This window comes from Rhinopithecus bieti, unplaced genomic scaffold, assembly GCF_001698545.2.
Source record: "Rhinopithecus bieti isolate Rb0 unplaced genomic scaffold, ASM169854v2 scaffold_60909, whole genome shotgun sequence".
Taxonomy (NCBI): domain Eukaryota; kingdom Metazoa; phylum Chordata; class Mammalia; order Primates; family Cercopithecidae; genus Rhinopithecus; species Rhinopithecus bieti.
In genome coordinates this window covers 1,299,467-1,321,683 of record NW_016823619.1, presented here as the reverse complement: position 1 = coordinate 1,321,683, position 22,217 = coordinate 1,299,467, and the positions used below count along the sequence as shown (strand labels likewise).

Genomic DNA, 22,217 nt, shown 5'->3' with positions numbered 1-22,217 from the left:
TCCCCAGCTCTGACGCTCTGGGATTCTAGGGGCAACCTGGAGTGGACAACACAGAGCAGAGAGGGTGCCGCATGAAGAACACATTGAGAAACATGGTGATTCCACCTCTAAAGCATTTACCAGTGAAATGAACGCCACGACTGTCTTATTTTTACTGAAGTCAGAATCAAGAGTCAGTTTGTAAGGGCCACCACAGACGTGTGAATACAGAGCACACAGCATTTGCTCCAAGGCCCAAAGCGCCCTCTTCCCTAATCTCAAGAGGTTAGGAACAAAGCTGGTCTCATTCGTATTATTTTTTGCCAGATCTACACAGGAAAACACCCCTGACACAAGCAAGGTGGAAGGGGGGCTCGTCATTACAAACTGGGTGGTGGGAGGCCAATGAGATGAGAAGGAAGTTGAGATCAAAACATGGGCTAATCCCAACCACAGAACACACAGGACTGAATTACTCCGTCACTTCTGAGCCCTTTGTGGAACTGAAGATCGTACTCCATAGCATCAAGAGCAGCCAATTGTGAGGGGTGGTGTTAGCTTTGCTTCAAGTCGCTTCTGCTCTGCCCAGACCCGGGGACCTTTGCCATCCTGGGATCAAGTCTAAGGGCCCTCAGGGGCAGCATCCAGTGTTCCTGATACGCCCTGGGGTTGTAAATCCAAAACTGAAAGGAAGAAGCCCCAAAATGAACGTGCATTGAAAGACTCGGACGCTTGAAATACGTAGGAAACAGCTGCAGAACACAGCTGTCCTTGACTTGTCTGACAGAACTGAATGGTACTCACTTGTAAACAGAACTCATTAAACCCTACTAAAATCAGAACATTCACTCAGAGGCTGGACGTGGTGGTGCACACCTGTAATCCCAGCACTTTGGGAGGCCAAGGGGGGTGGATCACCTGAAGTCAGGAGTTTGAGACCAGCCTGACCAACATGGTGAAACCCTGTCTCTACTAAAAGTACAAATATTAGCTGGGCCTGGTGGTGCACACCTGTAGTCCCAGCTACTTGGGAGGTTGAGGCAGGAGAACTGCTTGAACTCAGGAGGCAGAGGTCGCAGTGAGCCAAGATCACACCACTGTACCAGTCTGGGCGACAGAGCAAGACTCTGTCTCAAAAAAAAAAAAAAATCATTCAGAATATCATTTGATTATTCTAGTTAATTGAGACACTTGTTCAACAGCTGATAAGGTTATATGACATACAACATTAATTTTCATTTTCAGGTAGTAATTTATATCTTTCAAAGCAGTTATTGGTATTAAAAAAAAAAAAAAAAAACAGAGAAACAAGGTCTCATTCCATCACGCAGGCTGGAGTGCAGTGGCAAGATCATGGCTCACTGCAGCCTCAAACTCCTAGGCTCAAGCAATCCTCCCACTTTAGCCTACCAAGCAGCTGGGACTACAGGTGTGCACCACCACGCCCAGCCAATTTTTGAATTTTTTGGTAGAGACGGAGTCTTGCTATGTGGCCCAGGCTGGTCTCAAACTCCTGGGCTCAAGCGATCCTCCTGCCTCAGCCTCTCCCAGCAGGCGTGAGCCACTGCGCCTGGCCACACTTATCAGTGCCTTTAATCTCTATTCATTTTAGAAAACACTAAAATTCATTTTTTTACTTAATAGTTACCTAAATCACTTACTGAACCTGCGATGTCTGCCTTTGGTAATTCAACAACCACCTAAAAATAGAATATTGAAAATGAATATTGATACATTTTATAATTATGACACAACCTAAGCAAAGCGTAGCTCTAATTAAGATGCAGTGCTACATTAGGAACTACAACATAACTGCTCCAGAAAAAGGCACTGATCTTTCGCCTCAGAACTAATGCTCTACAAGCTGACTCCTTTGCTTTGATCTCCTCGTGTTCTCTTCACTTGGTGACTTAATCAACAGTCTTGGCACATCCTCCAGGACAAGCCGATCCAGCGTGACCTTGGCCCTAACATTTTGTTCCCCGCCTACTCGCATTCCACGTTCCCAAAGCCCTGTGTGAGATTCCTATTTCGCTGTCATGAAAGGGCCCAAACCTGCCATGTGTGACCTTCCGCATCCCTTCTGCTCAGGACCAGTAAGTCGTCTTGCTCTCCATTTCCCACCATAGCTAACTGGGCCTTGCCCCCTGCGCCATTCAGGCGCCACCTCCACCCAGACCACCTCACTCAGGCCCCGCGTGTGCCCGGCCCGGGCCACTACTCACCCACACATTGAGAACCCCACTCTCATCCAAGGAAGCGATGTGGAAGGACAAACCTGACATTTCTGATGAAAACAGAAACAAAAAGAGAGAAGCGGCTTTACGTAAGGAAACCACATTTCACAACTAGTGATTAAGGATTTTACGAAAGTGAAGAATCACATACCTTCCTGAGTCGAAAAGGGCGAAAGCACAAAGCTCTGCTTTTTGTGGACGGACGCTGAGATAGGTTCTACTGCTTGAAGAGGGCTCTGGTGGTTTACTGAGGTAAGGATTCCATCTGGAGTTCAAAAGCCCACAGCACCCACGTGTAAGTAATAAGTTGCAGGAATGCAGCTGGCATCACACATGGATAAACATGAGGTGCTTCTGGGCCTCACAGATCTGACTCTCTCCACACATCTTCCCAAAACACCCCAGGACCAACATGGACCACACACGACTGACACAGGACCACAACTTTCACATTCCTAGGACACAGGGGCCCCAGCCCCCACTCTCCAGTAAGAAAGTGTCAGTTCCCACAAAGCTCACTGGCCCTGTGGGTCTATGGGTCTGGAGGGCAGGAAGAAAGCTAAAGCCCACCACCCAAAGACAGCATGCCACACAGCCCGAAAGAAAACTCAGACAGAGAAAGTCTCTGTGAGGCCAGATCCTGGGAGTCACTCAAGCAACTGAGGGGAAGGAGCTGGGAGGCAGAGGAGGTCACAGCAGCATGGCTGATGGGAAGGGGAATGTGACCAGGAAAGGGAGGTGACCTCCGCACACACCAGACAACTGCCAGAAGAGGGAAATCCAGGCGTTTGCAAAACCAAAGGAACAGCAAACCCACCCCACCTACCACCTTGAGGCAGAAGCCCACTAAAAAGATACCTGTCACAAATCAATAAAGCAAAGCTCACTGACTTAAACTATCCATCTACAGAATGCCATGAGCAGAAAAAAGCCAAACTCCATCGAAAGCTACTATAAGAAGAAAACAGAAAAAAAAGTAATCAAAGCATTTCAGCTGATGAAAATTCTCCCTCCTAAAAACAAGCACAAGGCAAAAGACACAAACTCAGCGTTCCAAATGGAATCACATATCCTCAAAGGGCATCTGGAAACATATCAAAACAACGAACAAGAAAAAAACACCGGGAATCAGAAATCAAGAACAGAATTGGACCCAAGAAAGCAAGAAATGAAATGAGAATTGGGATTGAACTCAGGAAAAAAACTGAAGAAAAAGACAAAATCATCTCAGAAATTAAGAAGAAATTACAGGGTGTTTAAGGGAAAGGACCCAGATGAAGCGCTGATGGCTTGACTGAGGAAAGGGCTGGTCTCTCGGGCGAGAATTTGGTTCCTCTGACTCATGGTCTGAATCAGAAGTTCCACAGCTCCTCACTACTGAGAGTTTATTTAAAACTTTGTAGGTTTTATTGATAATATTTCAAAGACAAGGCCAGGCACGGTGGTTTATGCCAGTAATCCCAGCACTTTGGGAGTTCAAGACCAGCCTGACCAACATGGAGAAACCCCGTCTCTACTAAAAATAAAGAAATTAGCCAGGCATTGGTGGTGGGCACCTGTAATTCCAGATACTCAGGAGGCTGAGGCAGGAGAATCGCTTGAACCCAGGAGGCAGAAATTGCAGTGAGCTAAGATCACCACTGTATTCCAGCCTGGGCTACAGAGCCAGACCCATCTCAAAAAAAAAAGAAGGATGCATTTTAATGGAATAATTTATTTGCATGTACAGTCTAGAGGTTTACTGTTTTTGAAAATGGTGCTGCATTCAAAACTTTTAGTAATAGCAGCAGCAGTAAGAAAAGGCGAAGATTATTTATTTAAAAGGTGTCTTTTAAAATAGCATTGCAACCCCTAAGTTACCTATAAATTCAAACAGTCTTAACAGTGTAATATTGCCCCACACAGAGGGGCACAATTCATGATTGGGGAATTTAAAAAGTGCCTCTCTTATGTACAATGTACAGATACACATGTCAAACACAGACAGACACGCAACATATCTATGGTAAGAAAGCCACACAGAGGGGTGATGAGCTCGGCCTACACCTTCAGTCCACAGCACCCCAGCCCCTATGGGAAGAGGTGGTACAGGGCGTGGTGTGGGGTCCGAGGGCAGGCCCCGCCATGTGGTCAGCATGACCTCAGACGAATGCTGCATCTTCCCGTGGAGCTGGGACTCAGGGCTATCAGGGGAATTAAATGAGACGATGTACGCTATGCACTAGGGCGAGTCCCAGAACACAGGAAACACTTAGGCCGGGTGCCTGCTGTGGTGTCTGGGCACGGCGGGGTATGAACGTCTACCCGAGTCAAGCCGAGGCTCAGGGAGGCCCAGTTGTGCTGGTTCCTGGCAGCACTCAGGGTGACTGGCTTTGCTCGCGTGACTGTGAGTTACCTCTGCCCTGGAGAACACACGTGCCAAGATGCCTCAAGCTACTTTAACACTAAAGGTAATGTCATTGAGGATTTTTTGGAATCCACAAATTTAATAAGAAAGGAAATTCGAGTCATTCTTGGCCACTGCATAATCATGACTGGAATTGATTTTTGTTTTTTATATTTATCAAATGCCTCTTTTGCCCATGAGTCAGACCCCAACCTCTGGGACAATGTGAGTAAGTAAATGCAAATCCATGTAAAGCTTTGTTCCTCAAATCTGTGTGGCTTGTTTAGAAGACACACAATTGGCAGGTGGATGACACTGACCGGTGGAAAACGTGGCCGTCCGGAATGTCCAGACACCATCGCTCAGCTTTATAGAGTGATGCCACCTTGAGTCTTCTCTCAAATCCCAGACCACGACTGAGCCGTGCGCTGTTCCGGCAAACAGTAAAAATGCTTTGCAAGGGCTCAAGCAGCAACACGTGACCTAAAAGACAAATGCACAGAAAGCCAATGACTGAAGAATATGAGAAGCACGCTCACAGAAGCTGCATTTACTGAGTGAGGTGTCTGACCATGTTTCACTTTGCACGGGAGTCATGTGCAGGACACGGTAAGCAGAACATGAACTCCTGCACAGAAATAAAAGGTGGCTTGTCAGGTTCCTGAAATGGAAAACAGGGATGAGAAACCAACCCCGTAGGCTTGTTATGATCACAAATGCAAGGTGCTGACACTCATCTGGTCACACAAAGCCTGCCAGGAGCCCGTCCACTCAACTCAATCAGCTGAACTTCCTGCGCCATTTTATTTATATCTTGCATTACAAAAGTTACAATTTCAACAGTTTCGCTACAGTTTTTGTGGAAATCAATGGTTTTGAGGCCAGGGAATACATAACTAGGAAAATACAAATGCACATTTTCCCAAACACAGAGAGGCAGCCCCGACCCCTCACCGCACAGACCTCAAGCCTCAGTGCCAGCCTCCTAGGCGGTGAATGGGAAGCCTCCGGAAGGACTCTGAGCGACAGCACACTTCAACACAGTCTAAGAAACCTCAACGCAGTCTGAGAAACCTCTGAAACATGCAGGACCGAAACAGCGCAAGACAGAAAAACAGGCATCCAGGGCCCCAGAGCTGTGCCCAGCGCGGCCAGTATTTTCACTCAGCCTATAACTACCTCCATTTCCTGATTCTCAGCTGACCTAAAGGGGTGCTCTGTGAAAATTCTCGTTTGCTCAGTTTGAACTACGAATTTCCAGAGTCAAAATAAGCACACTCACGCGTCTCGCTGTACCTACAGCACAGCTGAAGCCAGCGGTGAGAGACAGAGAATGGCCCATAAGTTCCTACCCACCTCCTGTCCCTGCGCCTCTCCCCATGCCTCTACCCGCCTGCACCTTTACGCTCTGTCCACTGCCCATCCTCCCATCAAATGCGCGACTCTCCTCCTGAGCTGTACCTGGGACTCACATATCAGAACCTTCTGTGGCCCTGAAGGCTGCCAAATATCCCACACACAGAGGACGTATTTGCTGTCCAGCAGGGGCGCAAAGGCCTTCTCGGGTAAGTCGTGAACGGAGACCACCATCTGCCTCTGAACTCGGGAGGCGTGCAAGGAGGATACTTTTCGATCTAGGGAGAAGAAAAATACGTTCACATTTTAGTGAGCTAAATTAACACATTTCCGAATACTCAAAAAAAAAAAATTCAGCTTCACGAAGAAACAACCACGGTCCTTTCAAAACAAACATACACGAAACATAGGTTTTGATGAATGGCCACAGCCTATGCCCGAACACTCTGTCCAAGCTGACCTCACAGTCTGGCTAAAACATGGTAGCATGCAGCCAAAGACACCTGTGGCTCCACTAACGACTCACACAGAAACCAGCTGCCCATCACATGCCAGGAGTCAGGATCTCAGAGCTGGGAGGCACTGGAGTGAGCCTGGCCACCCCTCTGCTTCAGAACATTGCTAATACACCAGCTGCAGGGGTTTTAGCACTGGAACACCACGTGGCACACTGCTCTCCTCAAAGGCTGCGTGGGACTGAGCACCGTTCCAGACGCTGCTCCACCTGGCGAGGGACTGCACTCCAAGGCATTACTGTTGCCACTGCTGGCCATGCCAGCGCCTCCCACACATCAGCAGAAGATGGAGATGGAGTTCATGAAACAGAAGGATGGGAAGTCCACGACTGGCGACAACTTCAGTCAAAGAACTGGACCGCGCCACTGGCAGGCGCCAAGTCAATGTGGAAAGCAGTACCCGGCCAACCCCGGCCACACGCACACGCCACAAACCTCTCAGCCCCACACTTCACATCCTGCTACCCACACCATCCACACCTGGGTCACAACGTCCCCTCTGATTCCAGGGAACCCTTTCTACCTCATCACAATCGCTCATAGCTGCAGCCTTCTGGGGCCACTTCCACCAGCAAGCGTCAGGTCTTCTTCCAGGTGCCGAATTTAACAGATGTTTTTAGTGGGATGAGGTTCTCAAGTGCTGTGACCTGACCCCGTTTTCTCCTAAGCCCTCTGGTTTTTGTTGGCAATCTTTCACAGGGTAGAGGCTTTTAGGAACGTGTATCTCCTGTTACAGCGGAACTATGATGGCAACCAAGGCCTGACCCATCGCTGCCCCAACCTCACCTCCCGCTGGCCACCGTGGTCTCCTCGCTTCTCCCCAAGGCACAGGTGTGCCCACCCCTCAGGCCTGTGTGCATGTGGCCCCTCCTCCAGAAGTTCCCATCTCCTTGTGGCCCCTCTCTCATCTCTGTCCGGTTTTCACTCACAGTGAGGCCTCCTCTATCAGAACTGTCTTTATTTTTCTCCTTAGAACTTAACCCTCTCGGATAGACTGTATGTTGACCTGTTTAGCCAGTGCAGAGTCTCCTTGACCCGCCAAAACACAAGTTCAGGAGGGCAGAGTTGCCGTCATCCCACTCACTGCTGACTGCAGCTCCCTGACAGTGTCCAGGGCATGGCACCCCCTATGGAACACTCGCCAGATGAACGACCCGCTGGCTGCGTCATTCTGCCGCGTGTTTTAATAGTGATGAGGACGACCCGCTGGCTGCGTCATTCGGCCGCGTGTTTTAATAGTGATGAGGACGACCCGCTGGCTGCGTCATTCTGCTGCGTGTTTTAATAGTGATGAGGGTACTGGGTGGACCTTAGGAAGGCTGAAGGATCTCTACATCTGATCACAGAACAGAATCTAATGTGAGTCAAATCCTGGATTTGCAGGGTGAGACAACCCACACATTCCGTCTCGTGCTTCTCTTGGAGTCTCATGTTCCTTCTGCTGTCTCAATATTCATTTTACCAAAACACAAAAATAAGCAAACAAGACCCTCTGCTCCTTGAACATGTGGGAAGTGCAGTACACACACTTCACATGTTCCCCAACGGAGGCTGCCATCAGGGAGGCTGTGTGCTGCAGTACTAACACACACTTCACGTGTTCCCGACAGAAGTCGCGCACTGTGGTATGCACGCATACTTCATGTGTTCCCCGACAGAAGCCTGGCGCTACCGTACGCACACACACTTCACGTGTTCCCGATGGAGGCCACGTGCTGCAGCACACATACACACTTCACGTGTTCCTGATGAAGGCCGCGCTGTGGTACACACACACACACACACACTTCACGTGTTCCCCAACAGAGGCTGTGCACTGTGGTATGCACACACACTTCATGTGTTCTCCAACAAAGGCCGCATGCTGCGGTACACACATGCACATCATGTGTTCTCCAACGGAGGCTGCAGCGCTGTAGTACACACACACTTTATGTGTTCTCCAACGGAGGCCATGGCGCCATTGCCGCTCTCATGCACCTGCTGTCACTGTTCAGCGTCAGTTCTCTGGGGGCCGCATACACTCGGTTCCCTTCTTGGTGTGTGCTGGGTATGGGAGTGTGGATGCCAATGTGTTGAATTACACAGGTACAGAGATTTATTATTTTTCTAACAGGAAAAAAAACCCTCTCAAAGAATGTGAAGACTTGCTAAATTAACAATGCCATTTTTGTTAAACTGAAATCTCTGCATAGCAGGCAGGATGGAAGAAATGCCTAGAACAGTGGCACCAACTGCTCTGGCCTCACACATGCCCTGAAGCACGTTTGCCCTGCAGCACTCCTGCACTTGCTGCCAAGCGGATGGCCACACATACCGCCCCTGCCGGTTCTCCACAAAAACCGGGACCATGGCTGCTCTCTGGTACCCAACAGCCACTTTTTCAGAGATAAAGAGGTTACTAGCTCAAGAAATTTAAATTTGGTCTTGCAAATGCAGTTTGTCTGAACCGATTAAACAGTTACCTGCAACTGCACTTTCTGTTTGAGATCCTGGGCTTTGCTTCCCGTTTTATGTTCCATAACCGCGGATCAACATAAAAATCTAATTCTATCTACACTAAATGTTAAGCATCTTACTCGTATCTATGTCTAAACTATTAACACAATTTTGACCTGAACACTCTCTCATGCTCGTCCAACTATTTCTTCTACTCTATCTCAAGAAAAGAAAAGAAACTGAATAACTGGAAGAGAAAAGAAAATAGGATTTCAAACACATAGAAAATCTCAGTTCCCATTCTATCTAAACAATCTCATTTGTTTAAATTACTGTGGATCCCTCTTCTATTCATCTTATTAAAATCCTTAATCACAAATTTAACATACACACTTAAGGGGGAAAAACTAACCACTCACTTTTGAGTTCTGCAGAAACTCAGTCTTTCTCAATTTTATGTACAGTAAACCCCATCACATTAAAATAAAATGTAATACTACAAATTATTATTTCAACATGAATGTTTAGTCACTAGATTTAAAACCATATTTGAGAACAGCCTCTTACTTTGAAGGAATGGCAGGCTGGTGTTCAGCTGAGATGAGCTGTCACTAAAATACAGAGCCCTGTCTTGAGCCCTAAGATTCCAGCTGGGTTCAGCTGCCAAGCGATCCTCTTCCAGCAAAACAGCCATCACCTGTCAGACATAAGTGAGTAGTCTTTAATAAAAACTTTACAAAGGATTATCTTTTCCCAAAAAAAAAAATTACCTTTTCATCTTATCCATAGCTGCAAATAACTGCTTAGATCCATGACACTATCATAACTACAAGAAAAACGATATGGCCCTTTATGCACAATACTGAAAACAAATACAATAAGATTAACTAAAACAAACTCCACAAGAGAACCATCATTTTCCCTGAATGTTGTTTTTCATGCCACACACACTGCTAAAAATCACAGTAGGAGAAAGGGCTGTATATCCAGCATTTATAAATGAACAAAGCAGTGTAAAGAACAGTCATGCACCCACCCAGTCTCTCTCACCGGGTTTCGGTAAAAAGCCAGAGTGAGTGGTAAAACACTGTCTTCGTTCCAGGAGCATCCTTAGGATTTGACGGGGCAGAGAGAGATTGGGAGACACAACAGGATTGATGGAAAAAGAACTAGAAATGTTCCTGAGAACTCACAGAAGGAAAGTGAGGAAGGCAGAGAGTTCAGTGAGAAGCGACAGGATTTGTGTGAGGAAGAGGGGGCTGCGTAGTAAAAACAGGCCAGGAAGTGTTCAGTGGGAACTAACGTGACCCAAACACTCATGGTCAGGACGGCCGGGAATACTGAGTGAGAACTGACAGAATATGGGAGAGCGGGAGATAGGAAATGCTGAGTGAGAGCTGACTGTGTGAGAGTGAGGAAGGCAGAAACAGACAGGGAAAGCCAACGTATGGTAGTGAGGAAGGCAGAGAATGTTTCATGTGAACTGACAGAACAGGAGGGCGGGAGGCAGGAAACACTGAGTGAGAATTGATAGGATTCGTGTCAGAAAGGGAATGTGTAGTGAGGACTGACAAGATGGGTGGGAAGAAGGAAGAAAATGTTAATGAGAACTGACGGGAAGAGAGTATGGAAGGCAGGAGATTTGAAGTGAGAAATGACAGGATGGGAATGGGCAAGAAAAAGAGTGTTGAGTGAGAGGTGGAGGGTGGAGTGTGGAGGGCAGGGAGTGTTTAATGAGAGATAAAGGGTGGAGTGTGGAGGGCAGGGAGTGTTTAATGAGACTTGATAGGATCTGTGTGAGGAGACAGGAAGTGTCTTGTGAGAAAACACCGGACGGGAATGAAGAAAGCAGGGAGTGTTTACTGAGGACCTGCAGGAGTGTGTCCAGGCCACAGACCAGACAGGAGAGCTGTTAAGTCCAGGGATGGCCCCAGGCTGGTCACCCTCTGTCCTCCCTCCTTCCCTATCCACCTCACCTTGCACCCAAGCGCTCTCTCATCTTAGAGATGAGAACTTACCCTAGAACTTAGAACTAGAACACTTAGAATTTACACTAAAACAAAATATGATACAAATCATAAATTGTGTAAAATCATAATATTTCATAAACCATAGATTCCTACATAATTGCAACAGAGTGACTAGATGACCACCACGTGCTCAGATTACTGTCTGAGAATCATCTATAATGTCAACCAGCATGTCGATGTTTCGCAATCATCCTTAATCTCAACCAGCGTGTCGAGGTTTCACAAACATCCTTAATCTCAACAGTGTGTTGAGGTTTCACAATCATCCTTAATGTCAACCGGCATGTTGAGGTTTCACAATCATCCTTAGTGTCAACCAGCGTGTCGAGGTTTCACGATCATCCTTAATCTCAACCGTCGTGTCGCGGTTTCACGATCATCCTTAATGTCAATCAGCGTGTCAAGGTTTCACGATCATCCTTAATCTCAATCAGCATGTTGAGGTTTCACAATCCTTAATGTCAACCAGCGTTCGAGGTTTCACAATCATCCTTAATCTCAACCAGCGTGTCAAGGTTTCACAATGTTCCACTCTTCAGTGCTGCAGTAGACTCAAGTGCTGAGCTTACATACAAGAAAGTGATGAGACAGCTGGGGAAATATGAATGCCGACTTCACAGCTGACTGCATTATAAGTTATTACTAATTACTCTTTTAGACATTCTCTGCTTTTTGAGATTCATACTGAACTCTATTTGGAGGCAAAGTTAGATGATTGAGATTTGTTTCAAAATAACCGATGGGTTGGGTGGTGGAGTGGGCAGGGGGGTCAGACGAGACGCACGGCCATGAGGTGATAACCACTAAAGTACCTGCAGCTTCACAGGACTGTTTCATGTCTCTTTGTATGGATTTAAAATTTTTTTCCGTTTATAAATCAGCTTATAAAATCCGAAGTTTATTATTTTCAAATACCCTAGATTTATGCTTGCCTTGCCAACTTCATGTCTGCTCGTTAGTCTATAGTTGTTTTAAAATGTAAGAAATTAATAATAAAATTCACAATCCAAATACATACATAGCACTTTAGTGATATACATTTACCCAGTGTCATTCTGCCCACAAGGGCTTTATGAATGTACCACTGATAATTTTTAAGAAAATAATACCTGAAAATGAGTAACTGATTCTGATTTATCCAAGCTACAAAGACTTTTAAGATCTTAAAAGCTCCTATGTTTCTATACAGAATGAAACTTGAAGCACTTACACAGAGAACACAACATATTATAGGTTGAGCATACCTGACAAGCCGCCCGCAGAAAGCTACATAACCTTGGAGTATCAATCTTTGGCATAACTACAGCATCAGAGATATCTCTTTGTTCACTGCCTAAAAAAAACAGGTTATATAAAATCAACGAAGTTGACTCTAAAACAGTCATGCATTACACATCTTAGAGTTCAAACAGGCATAACAAATCAACATTAAGAGTCCTAGAAGGAAAAGGCAGAAAACTTCACACTAGACTCTCTAGATTCACTACTATTAACTCCCCAAAACAACTGCATATTGTTTCATAGAAGTCTGTAATGTATTTAGAAAAACATTCAGGCCAGGCATGGTGGCTCACGCCTATAATCCCAGCACTTTGGGCGGCTGAGGCAGGTAGATCATCTGAGTTCAGGAGTTCAAGACCGGCCTGGCCAACATGGTGAAACCCCATCTCTACTAAAAAATACAAAAATTAGCCAGGCGTGATAGCAGGTGCCTGTAGTCCCAGCTACTTGGGAGGCTGAGGCAGGAGAATCACTTGAACCCGAGAGGTGGAGGTTGCAGGGAGCTCAGATCGTGCCACTGCACTCCAGCCTGGGTGACAGAGCAAGACTTCATCTCAAAACAAAACAAAACAAAACAAAACAAAACAAAACAACATTCAAAGGAATCAACTGAATTATCACGTAAGTTTAGGTATATTACTTTCTCAAGGTGAGGCTTACCTGAGAAAAGGGGATAATATACATCCTGACATACAGAGGCAATTCCTTAAGAAAAACCAGTAAAGTATTCAACATGTACATCACTCCAGAGTACTTAGCAGAAACTATACATTCTAGGAACCTTCAATCTAAATTGATGGAACATTTTTGCCAACTGCACTTAAAATATAAAAATTCTATATTCATGAGAACAGGCTTCCCCCAAGTTAAAAGCACAATGTGTTCCAAAGATCCAGGGACACAGTGGTTGTTTGGAATGTGGAATCTCTCCCTCTACATAGGAATAAAATCTGTCATAAATCCTGGCAATGGCGCAGACCGGGCCTCAAGAGCAGGTTTCCTTCCCCTTGTAGTTCAGCAGCTCTGTGACTGGTGGTTAGTGTTTCTTTAAAAGAAAATTGGGTACTGCTATTGTCACATGCTAACAACCATACAGAAGAGAAAGACAAAATGAGAGTGAACCAGAAAGGGAATAAGTAAAAATAAAACAAAAAAGAATGTCAAGAGAGTCAATGGTCAACACTCAAGAGCAAGATGTTACCTCCAGATACAATGGTACTTTCTCCTGGGTGCTGGGTCCACACTTCCCTGGTCTCTATTTCCTCCGTTTGAATGTCTCTTTCAACATTATCTTCGTTACACTGAACATATGCCTTAAAAACAAAAATATGCCAAAATTAACATTGGTTTCAATTTCAGAGCAATTTGTCATTACTGAAATAAGTTCATAATGAGAGTCATGTATCAAAAGTAAGTATCAAAGCATAAAGAACAATCATGCAAAGACAACTGTGCTTAAACATTCGATATAGATATATACAGGTCTAATTTTCAAAAGTGTGTTCAAAAAGTCTCACCAAACGATTTCCCTTTAGTCTGAAAATACTACCACCTCACCTGCCCACATCCTATTTTCTTAGAACATACTGATTTTTCAAAATCACATATCTATTTCGAAAGGTACATGCTTCAGTGAAGTCAGTTTTGTTACTAACAGCTTTGTGATGAGGAAAACCACCAAAGATAAATAACCTACTTAAGGTCAGAGTGAATCAGCTGTAAAACTAGGATTAATATTGTCAGTGTCCCAGGAGCTCAAGGCTGCAGTGAGCTATGATCTTGCTACTGCACTCCATCCAGCCTGGGTGGCAGAGCAAGACCCTGTTTCTTAAACAAAAATTTTTAAATTTAAAAATTTTAAAAGCCATCAGCTTCTTCAGCTTCATCCCGTGACCTTCCTCCTTTTAAAAGGATTTTATTGAGTGCACCAACTAGACAATGTTAAGATTGGTGGTACCCGTATCAGGAATGTAAGAAAAATGTGAGATAGGACGTCTGACTTCAAAAGCTTTAGAACCTTGTTGTGAAGTGAGACCATTACATAATGAATTAATGATTGGAAATACTACAGGGAAGTACAAAATTGCATGAAATAGTAAATTGTAGGAACTCTGGAACAGGAGAAAGAATTCAGTATAAGTCACTAGGAAGGGTTCACCCAGAAAACAGGCCTTGGAAACTGAGGAACAGACAGGCAGATAAGGCAGATAGGGAGCAGGAACAGCATACACCAGGGCACCTTGAGAGACCCATGAGAGAAGAGAGTCCCAGAATCAAACAGGTATAATCTGAATTAGAGCGAGTCCAAAGCTAGGCATGGTGGCACAGGCCTGCAGTCCCAGCTATGGGGGAAGCTGAGCCTGCAGTGTCCTGTGATCATGCCTGTGAACATCCACTATACTCCAGCCTGGGGGTGTCTCTAATAAATAAATTAGTACCTTGTCTCTAATAAATAAATTAAATTTAAAAAAATTTTAAGTGAGTCCACATTATAAAAACGTTCAGAAGTACTGCATACATTGAAATTCTTCAATTATAAGAATTTTAAACAGAGAAGTAGGACTGCTATACACTCACCTGGAACACAAGAAACAAATCCAAACTTGACACTTTGTTAGACTTTAAATAAAACATTTGCCTTTGCCACTATGCAACAGATCCATATAACAAAACTGCACTTGTACTACCTCAATTTATACAAATAAAAAAAATACAAATATAAATAAATAAATAGATTGGGCACAGAGACTCACACCTGTAATTCCAGAACTTTGGGAGGCCAAGGCAGGCGGATCACTTGAGGCCAGGGTTCAAGACCAGCCTGGCCAACATGGTGAAACTCTGTCTCTACTAAAAATACAAAAATTACCTGGGCGTGATGGTTCACATCTGTAATCCCAATTACTTGGGAGGCTGAGGCAAGAGAATCACTTGAACCCGGGAGGTAGAGTTTGCAGTGAGTCAAGATCACTCCACTGCACTCCAGCCTGGGCAACAGAGTGAGACTCTGTCTCTAAATAAATAAATAAATAAAACATTTGCACAGCATAAAGCTTCACTCCAAGGTCAGGACAGCAGCCATTCTGTCCCTATTCTGAGCATATCACCCACCGGAGCTCCTTCAGGCACTCCTGAAGGCTCTGGAGTACCTCTGGCTTTGCCTGTGCCTGGCCTCTCGGGTGAATGGGCTCCATGTGAAGATGGGTCCCCATGTTCCTTAAGCTTGTATCCTTCACAGACCATCCCCAAGTTCTAATATTGCAGAACAATATTCAGGAAGACACAAAGTTCTCCTATTAGACTTTACTTGCATTTTATCACTTAGTTAACATATCTCATACTTACCTGCTTGGTATTTTTTTTCCCAAAGTTTCTGATATACATGTCATATTCATTTACTGGTGGTAGATCCAAGAGCCAGAAAGTAAATGAAAAATCTAAGTCAATGAGCCGAAGCAGTTTTGTACTTCGCATCCTTTGAAATAAATTGGACACAAGACAAAAATTAACTTGAATAATATACGTGGGGAAGTGTAGGGAGAACAGAAGTAAACTTAAGAGAGTTAAACGCATGTTATTGTCAGAAATCTAGCTTCAGTCTGAGGTGAGTCTGAGATATTTAACAGTTAAAAATAACTGAGTAGTAGACAGTCGTGGGAATCCGGCGTGTGACCCTGGCATCTGGTGATCCTGCTCCCCAACTGCTTCGTTGTGTGTTAAGAACCTGATGTGTGACTATTCTAATGCGTACGCCTGAGCTAACACAAAGTCAAGTCACACAACATGTATGCCTGGGATGTTCGTAAGCACCAATTCATTTGACTTCAGGAGTTGACATTCTGACTGTCCCATCACCTGCGCCATGGTCAGACCACGCGGCCAGTAACGGTTTTGGGCCACGCTCTTCTCCAGGCCACAGCCAACCTCTGTGCTTCACCCAGGACTTGACCTGCAGGCAGCACCTAACACAGTCAATCGCACTCCAATCGCCCTCCGCCCACAGGCCTGTCACAGCCAATCCCGTTCCAGCCACAGGCCTGACACTGCCAAAGGCTCTCGCCCACAGGCCTGACACAGCCAACTGCACACACAGCCAATGGCCTTCGCCCACAGGCCTGACACAACCAATCGTCCTCTGCCCACAGGCCTGACACAGCCAATCACCCTTGGCCCACAGGACTGACACAGTCAATCGCCCTCCCCCCGCAGGCCTGATGCAGCCAATTGCACTCGGCCCACAGGCCTGACACAGCCAATCACCCTCCGCACACAGGCCTGACACAGCCAATGGCCCCCCACCCGCAGGCCTGACACAGCCAATGGCCCTCCACCAGCAGGCCTGACACAGCCAATTGCACTCCACCCACAGGCCTGACACAGCCAATCGCACTCGGCCCACAGGCCTGACACAGCCAATCACCCTCCGCACACAGGCCTGACACAGCCAATAGCCCTCCACCCGCAGGCCTGACACAGCCAATCATATTCGGCCCACAGGCCTGACACAGTCAACCAGGCTCCCACAGGTCTGACACAGCGGATCGCCCTCCAATCGCCCTCAGCCCACAGGCCTGACACAGCCAATCCTGCTCCACCCACAGGCCTGACACAGCCAATCGCCCTCTGCCCACAGGCCTGACACAGCCCATCATCCTCCAATCGCCCTTGGCCCACAGGCCTGACACAACCAATCGCCCTCAGCCCACAGGCGTGACACAGCCAATGGCCCTCTGCCCACAGGCCTGATACAACCAATCGCCCTCCGCCCACAGGTGTGACACAACCAATCGCCCTCCGCCCACAGGTGTGACACAGCCAATGGCCCTCCTCCCACCTGACACAGCCAATGGCTCTCTCCGCCCACAGGCCTGACACAGCTGATCACGCTCGGCTGGCAGGCCTGACGCAGCCAATCTCACTCGGCCCGCAGGTCTGACACAGCCAATCAACCTCTGCCCACAGGCCTGACACAGCCAATGGCCCTCCACCCGCAGCCCGAACACAGCCAATTGCACTCGGCCCACAGGCCTGACATAGCCAATAGCCCTCAGCCCATAGGCCTGACACAGCCAATCGCCCTCCAATCGCCTTTGGCCCACAGGCCTGACACAGCCAATCGCCCTCCGCCCACAGGCCCCGAACTGCCGCACCCACGTGGCTTCCTCTTGCTTCACAAACGGTTCCTTTTCAATCGCCTGTTCTGGTTTCTCCTTTCTAAAGTTTCACCCTAACATTAGTGTGACCGGGGTCAAATCCTTAAGATACTGTTTGTTACTCCTCACTGGGATATAAACTCGCAAGGGCAGAGATTTTTGTTTCTTTACCGTGATCTCCACACAGCCGGTGCTCAATGAATGCACAGTGAATGAGCGAGTGAACGAGCCACCCAACATCCAGGTGCCTCGGCCACTGGGTCTGCTCTCTGCTCCTCCTCCTCCCCCCTTCCTTCTCCTCACACTCCACCAGGTCTGCCCTGCTTCCTAGAGCACCGGCCTGCAGGAGGCTCGACCAAAGCCTGGGATGTTTTATCAGAAATTCTCCCACTGGAAGGTCCTCAACTTCCATTTTCGTGCCCTCGACTCTGTGCAAACGTCGCATGCTCCAGGCCATCTCTTTCTGCTTCACTCTATTGTCTTGAGAAATCAAGATGCAAACCTGAGTGGAAACAGGGATCGCCTGCGTGTGTCCCTTCTCTCCAGGACCTCGGCTCTTCAGGGCCCAGCGGCCTTGGTTGCTCCCGATATATTTAATCAGCTGGGGTGTTTTTGTTGTTTTAAATCCAACTTTTATAGTTGCTTTAGCTGAAGGATTTCTCTGATACAAGTTATTCCATCAAGAAAGTAGGACTCCTTCCATATTCTTTTTTAAGATGCTTTTCTCGTATCACTGGAGCATTTTTCATGACATTATATCCTCAAGAGTGTCCATCATTTTGATAGCTATATTTCATACCTGATAGAAAGCTGCCTATGCAGAGGTTGTACCAATTTGTTTCAAGCAAGCTTTTTCTCTACATTCTCATCAGTACTGAAGTATTATCTTTTTTTTTTTTTTTTGAGAGGGAGTCTTGCTCTGTCGCCCAGGCTGTGGTGCAGTAGCGCAATCTCAGCTTGCTGCAACCTCCACCTCCCAGGTTCAAGCAATTCTCCTGCCTCAGCCTTCTGAGTGGCTGGGATTACAGGCATGTGCCACCATACACGGCTAATTTTTGTATTTTTGGTAGAGACGGGGTGTCACCATGTTGGCCAGGCTGGTCTCGAACTCCTTACCTCAGGTGTTCCGCCCACCTCCACCTTCCAAAAGTGCTGGGATTACAGGCATGAGCCACTATGCCTGGTCTAAGTATTACCATTTTTTAATACCTTGCCTATTCCATAAAAGAAAAATTCATCCCATTGTTTCAATATGCTTTTCTCTGACAGGATATATTTTCACACATTTACTGACAGCCTAATTTTTCTCTGATGTGAATTCTCTCTGTGTCCTTTACCACCCTGGGACCATCTGGTGAGAGACTGGGGAAATAATGTAAGAGAAAATAAGCAAACACATTACTTTTCTCCCTACCTCTCTACCTTGAGCCACTGACAGGTTTTTCCTGTGGCTCCAGCAGGCCGGCCATGGCTCTGGCTCCCGACTGCCGACTGCCCAGCCTCTCCGGCTCAGGGGAAGTGGTGGCTCCTACTGCGGCGAATCTCTGAGCTGCTCCTGGGCCCTGCTGAAGCTCAGCTCTTCCAACACCTATGGAATTCACTCCCTGTGTCACATCCTTCTGTTTAATGCCCAAATTAGTTTTTGTTTTCGTAACTGGATCTCGAGTCTTACATGATCTATGCCCATTTTTAACTAGGGCTATTTAACTTTGCTTATTAAATTATAAAAACATTTTATGCATTAGGGATAATAAGTCTCTATTTTACAAATATATTTTCCCAATTGGTTAATTACCTTTAAATTTTGTCAAATTTATGGACAATTGTACCTTACAGAAATTTAATTTTGAGGTACATTCCAGTAATTTTATTTTTTCATTTTATTCTTTTATTCTTAGAAAGTCCTTTCTTATCACTGAAATAAGCACTTACACTATCTATGCTCTTTTTTTTCATTTTTTAAAAAATCAATTTGGAATATATCTTGGGTATAGTGTGAAGCAGGTATCTGTTTTCCCTCAAATTTCAAGTTGATTTACTAAATGTATATCTAGTAGTAAAAGTTCCACTATACTATTTTTCTTCTCTGTATTTCCTTACAACACACAAATGCCAGAACTCACCCACACTCCTATAAAGTGTGGACTCCTACGTTTTTCTCAAAAACTTTTTTACTTTTATTTATCATCAATCCCTTTATGTTTCAGCCTTTCATTTCTTAAATGTTTCTTTTGAAATATTTAATATAATTTTTGATTCAAAATAATCCATATAATCTACTTGTACACTATATATCAATCTAGTTAACAGGTCCTAGGACCTACCTAACTAGAAAACTACCAATTACTAGATTACCAGCCAGGCACGGTGGCTCACACCTGTAATCCCAGTACTTTGGGAGGCTGAGGTGGGTGGACTGCTTGAGCCCAGGAGTTCAAGACCAGCCTGGGCAACATGGCGAGACCCCGTCTCTACATAAAAAAATATAAAAATTAGCTGGGTGTGGTGGTGCACACCTGTAATCCCAGCTACTCGGGAGGCTGAGGTGGAGGGTCACCTGAGCCCAGGAGGTCAAGGCTGCAGTGAACCAAGATCATGACACGGCATTCTAACCTGGGTGCCAGAGCGAGATCCTGTCTCAAAAGCAGAAGACGTAAAATAAAGAAAAGGGAAGGGAAAGGGAAAGGGAAAAGGAAAAGGAAAGGGAAAGGGAAAGGGAAAGGGAAAGGGAGGGAAGGCAACCAATGACCTGCATCTACTTAGTGGCTCCTCCCTGACACATTCCCAGATCCCCCACTGCCCACAACAATTACTAGACTGAATTTTGTGGTTATCATTTTCTTGTTTTTCAAAATATAATTTTATCTCATATTTATATGAGTCTAAACAACATACTGTGTAGCTTTATTTCAGGGTTTATAAAAATTGCATTAAACCATATGTACTTTTCTGAGAACGTGAATCAGGTTAAAAAAAAAAAAAAAAAAGACATGGGGCCAGAAACTAGTTTTGCTACCTCCATAGGAGACCCAAAATATAAGGGCAGCAAAACTGCTGTGAAAACTGTTACCTTTATTACTATTTTCTTTTTCTATTTTGAGACAGGGTCTCGCTCTGCCACCCAGGCTAGAGGGCAATGGTGCAGTCACGGCTCAGTGCAGCCTCGACCTGTCAGACTCAAGCTATCTCCCACCTCAGCACCCCCCAGGAGCTGGGACCATAGGTGCGTCTCACTATGTTGCTCAGACCCAGTCTTGAACTCCTGTGCTCAAAGTGCTGGGATTATAGGCATATACCACCATGCCCAGCCACTTTTATTATTAATGATTGATTTTTTCATTTAGTAAATACTTATTGAGTACTTATTAAGACCATGAACTAAGCCAGGTGATAAAGAGATTTTAAACCCACTTTTAAAAATCTTTATTTTTTAGCCAGGCACGGTGGCTCATGCCTGTAATCCCAGCACTTTGGGAGGCCGAGGCAGGCGGATCACCTGAGGTCAGGAGTTCGAGACCAGCCTGACCAACATGGAGAAACCCTGTCTCTACTAAAAACACAAAATTAGCCAGGCGTGGTGGCAGGCGCCTATAATCCCAGCTACTCAGGAGCCTGAGGCAGGAGAATCACTTGAACCTGGGAGGCAGAGGTTGCAGTGAGCTGAGATTGCACCATTGCACTTCAGCCTGGGCAACAAGAGTAAAACTCTTGTCTCAAAAAAAAAATCTTTATTTTTTTCATTTACTCCTCAGTCATATTTGGGCTTAGTACAATAGACGCCTGACTTAAAAATATATCTTTTACAGATTTCTAAATTTTACACATTTCTCCATTTATTCCCAGGGTAGCTCCAAGTGTCCACCACAAACGTAAGGACAAACATCCAGCATCAGCACATGGTGCGTGGCAGCTCACACACCTGCTCTACTAAACTATAAGACACCAACACAAAGAGAAGCGTAGCACAAATTAAATAAGACACCAACACAAAGAGAAGCGTAGTACAAATTAAGTCATATACCCCAGCACATGGTACCGTAGCAGCTCACACGCCTGCTCTACTAACATAAGACATCAACACAAAGAAAAGTGTAGTACAAATTAAGTCATATACCCCAAAACACAGTAGTAAAAATGCAACTGAAAACTCGATTTGTTAAAAGTATGTGAAAGAAAGTATGCTAAAACCCTAAGCCCCTTTGGCTGCTTTCCCAATACACCTACTTTTGCTTAAGGGCCTGAGTCCGACTCTTTTGACGGTGTGAAGCTGAGGCAAAATCCACAAAAATTCCACAAACGGAGGCTCTGGAAGGGGAACTGTTTGTATCTGTATGAGGGAGAAAAACACTATTTTTGCAACACTGAAATATGTCTTCCAAGCAAAAAAATATCCGGAGTAAAACAATTATAGGCATATATAACAATTATGGTCAATAAACCCTTCAACTAACGACAAACATCTTCCATAAGCATTTAAGAGACCTCTCTTGCTTATTTCATCTAAAAGTTTCAGGCAACAAAGCAAAATTCACTGATAATCTGTTGTATGTATCACTCACGTTTAAAGAGTTTTAGAAATACTTAAGAATGCACAAAAGATGCAGTTCTAGGCCCATTCTGCAAGAAAAACCAGATTATCTTTTAGTAAGGGAAGTGGAACAAGGACATACAAAATTGCTAAAAAACAGAAACAAGTGCAAATGAATATTGAATCATTACTTAATATGTCAAAGGGCACAAAACAAAAGAGAATGCAGGCATGAGCTTCCTCAGAAGAATTTCTAAAATTTCTGAAGATGTGACTAGATTATCAAATTGTCAGGCTGATGGAAAAGGTTCAT

General features: G+C 45.4%; 1 protein-coding gene across 12 annotated transcripts in view; it reads right to left on the bottom strand.

Moving 5' to 3' along the window:
* DYNC2I1 (dynein 2 intermediate chain 1) overlaps positions 1 to 22,217 on the bottom strand; it is a 138,315-nt gene that overhangs the window by 33,530 nt on the left and 82,568 nt on the right. For all 12 annotated transcript variants that reach the window (XR_001883246.1, XR_001883247.1, XR_001883248.1 and 9 more), the window contains 10 exons: positions 21,601 to 21,703; positions 15,569 to 15,698; positions 13,425 to 13,536; positions 12,187 to 12,275; positions 9,480 to 9,609; positions 6,064 to 6,236; positions 4,923 to 5,085; positions 2,368 to 2,481; positions 2,205 to 2,266; positions 1,628 to 1,679 (listed from right to left, as the gene is read on the bottom strand). Coding sequence is in view for 9 of the 12 variants with exons in the window: in XM_017861665.1 (XP_017717154.1) it covers positions 1,628 to 1,679; positions 2,205 to 2,266; positions 2,368 to 2,481; positions 4,923 to 5,085; positions 6,064 to 6,236; positions 9,480 to 9,609; positions 12,187 to 12,275; positions 13,425 to 13,536; positions 15,569 to 15,698; positions 21,601 to 21,703 (1,128 nt within the window). In the remaining 3 variants the exon portion in view is untranslated. The remainder of the gene's footprint in view (positions 1 to 1,627; positions 1,680 to 2,204; positions 2,267 to 2,367; positions 2,482 to 4,922; positions 5,086 to 6,063; positions 6,237 to 9,479; positions 9,610 to 12,186; positions 12,276 to 13,424; positions 13,537 to 15,568; positions 15,699 to 21,600; positions 21,704 to 22,217) is intronic.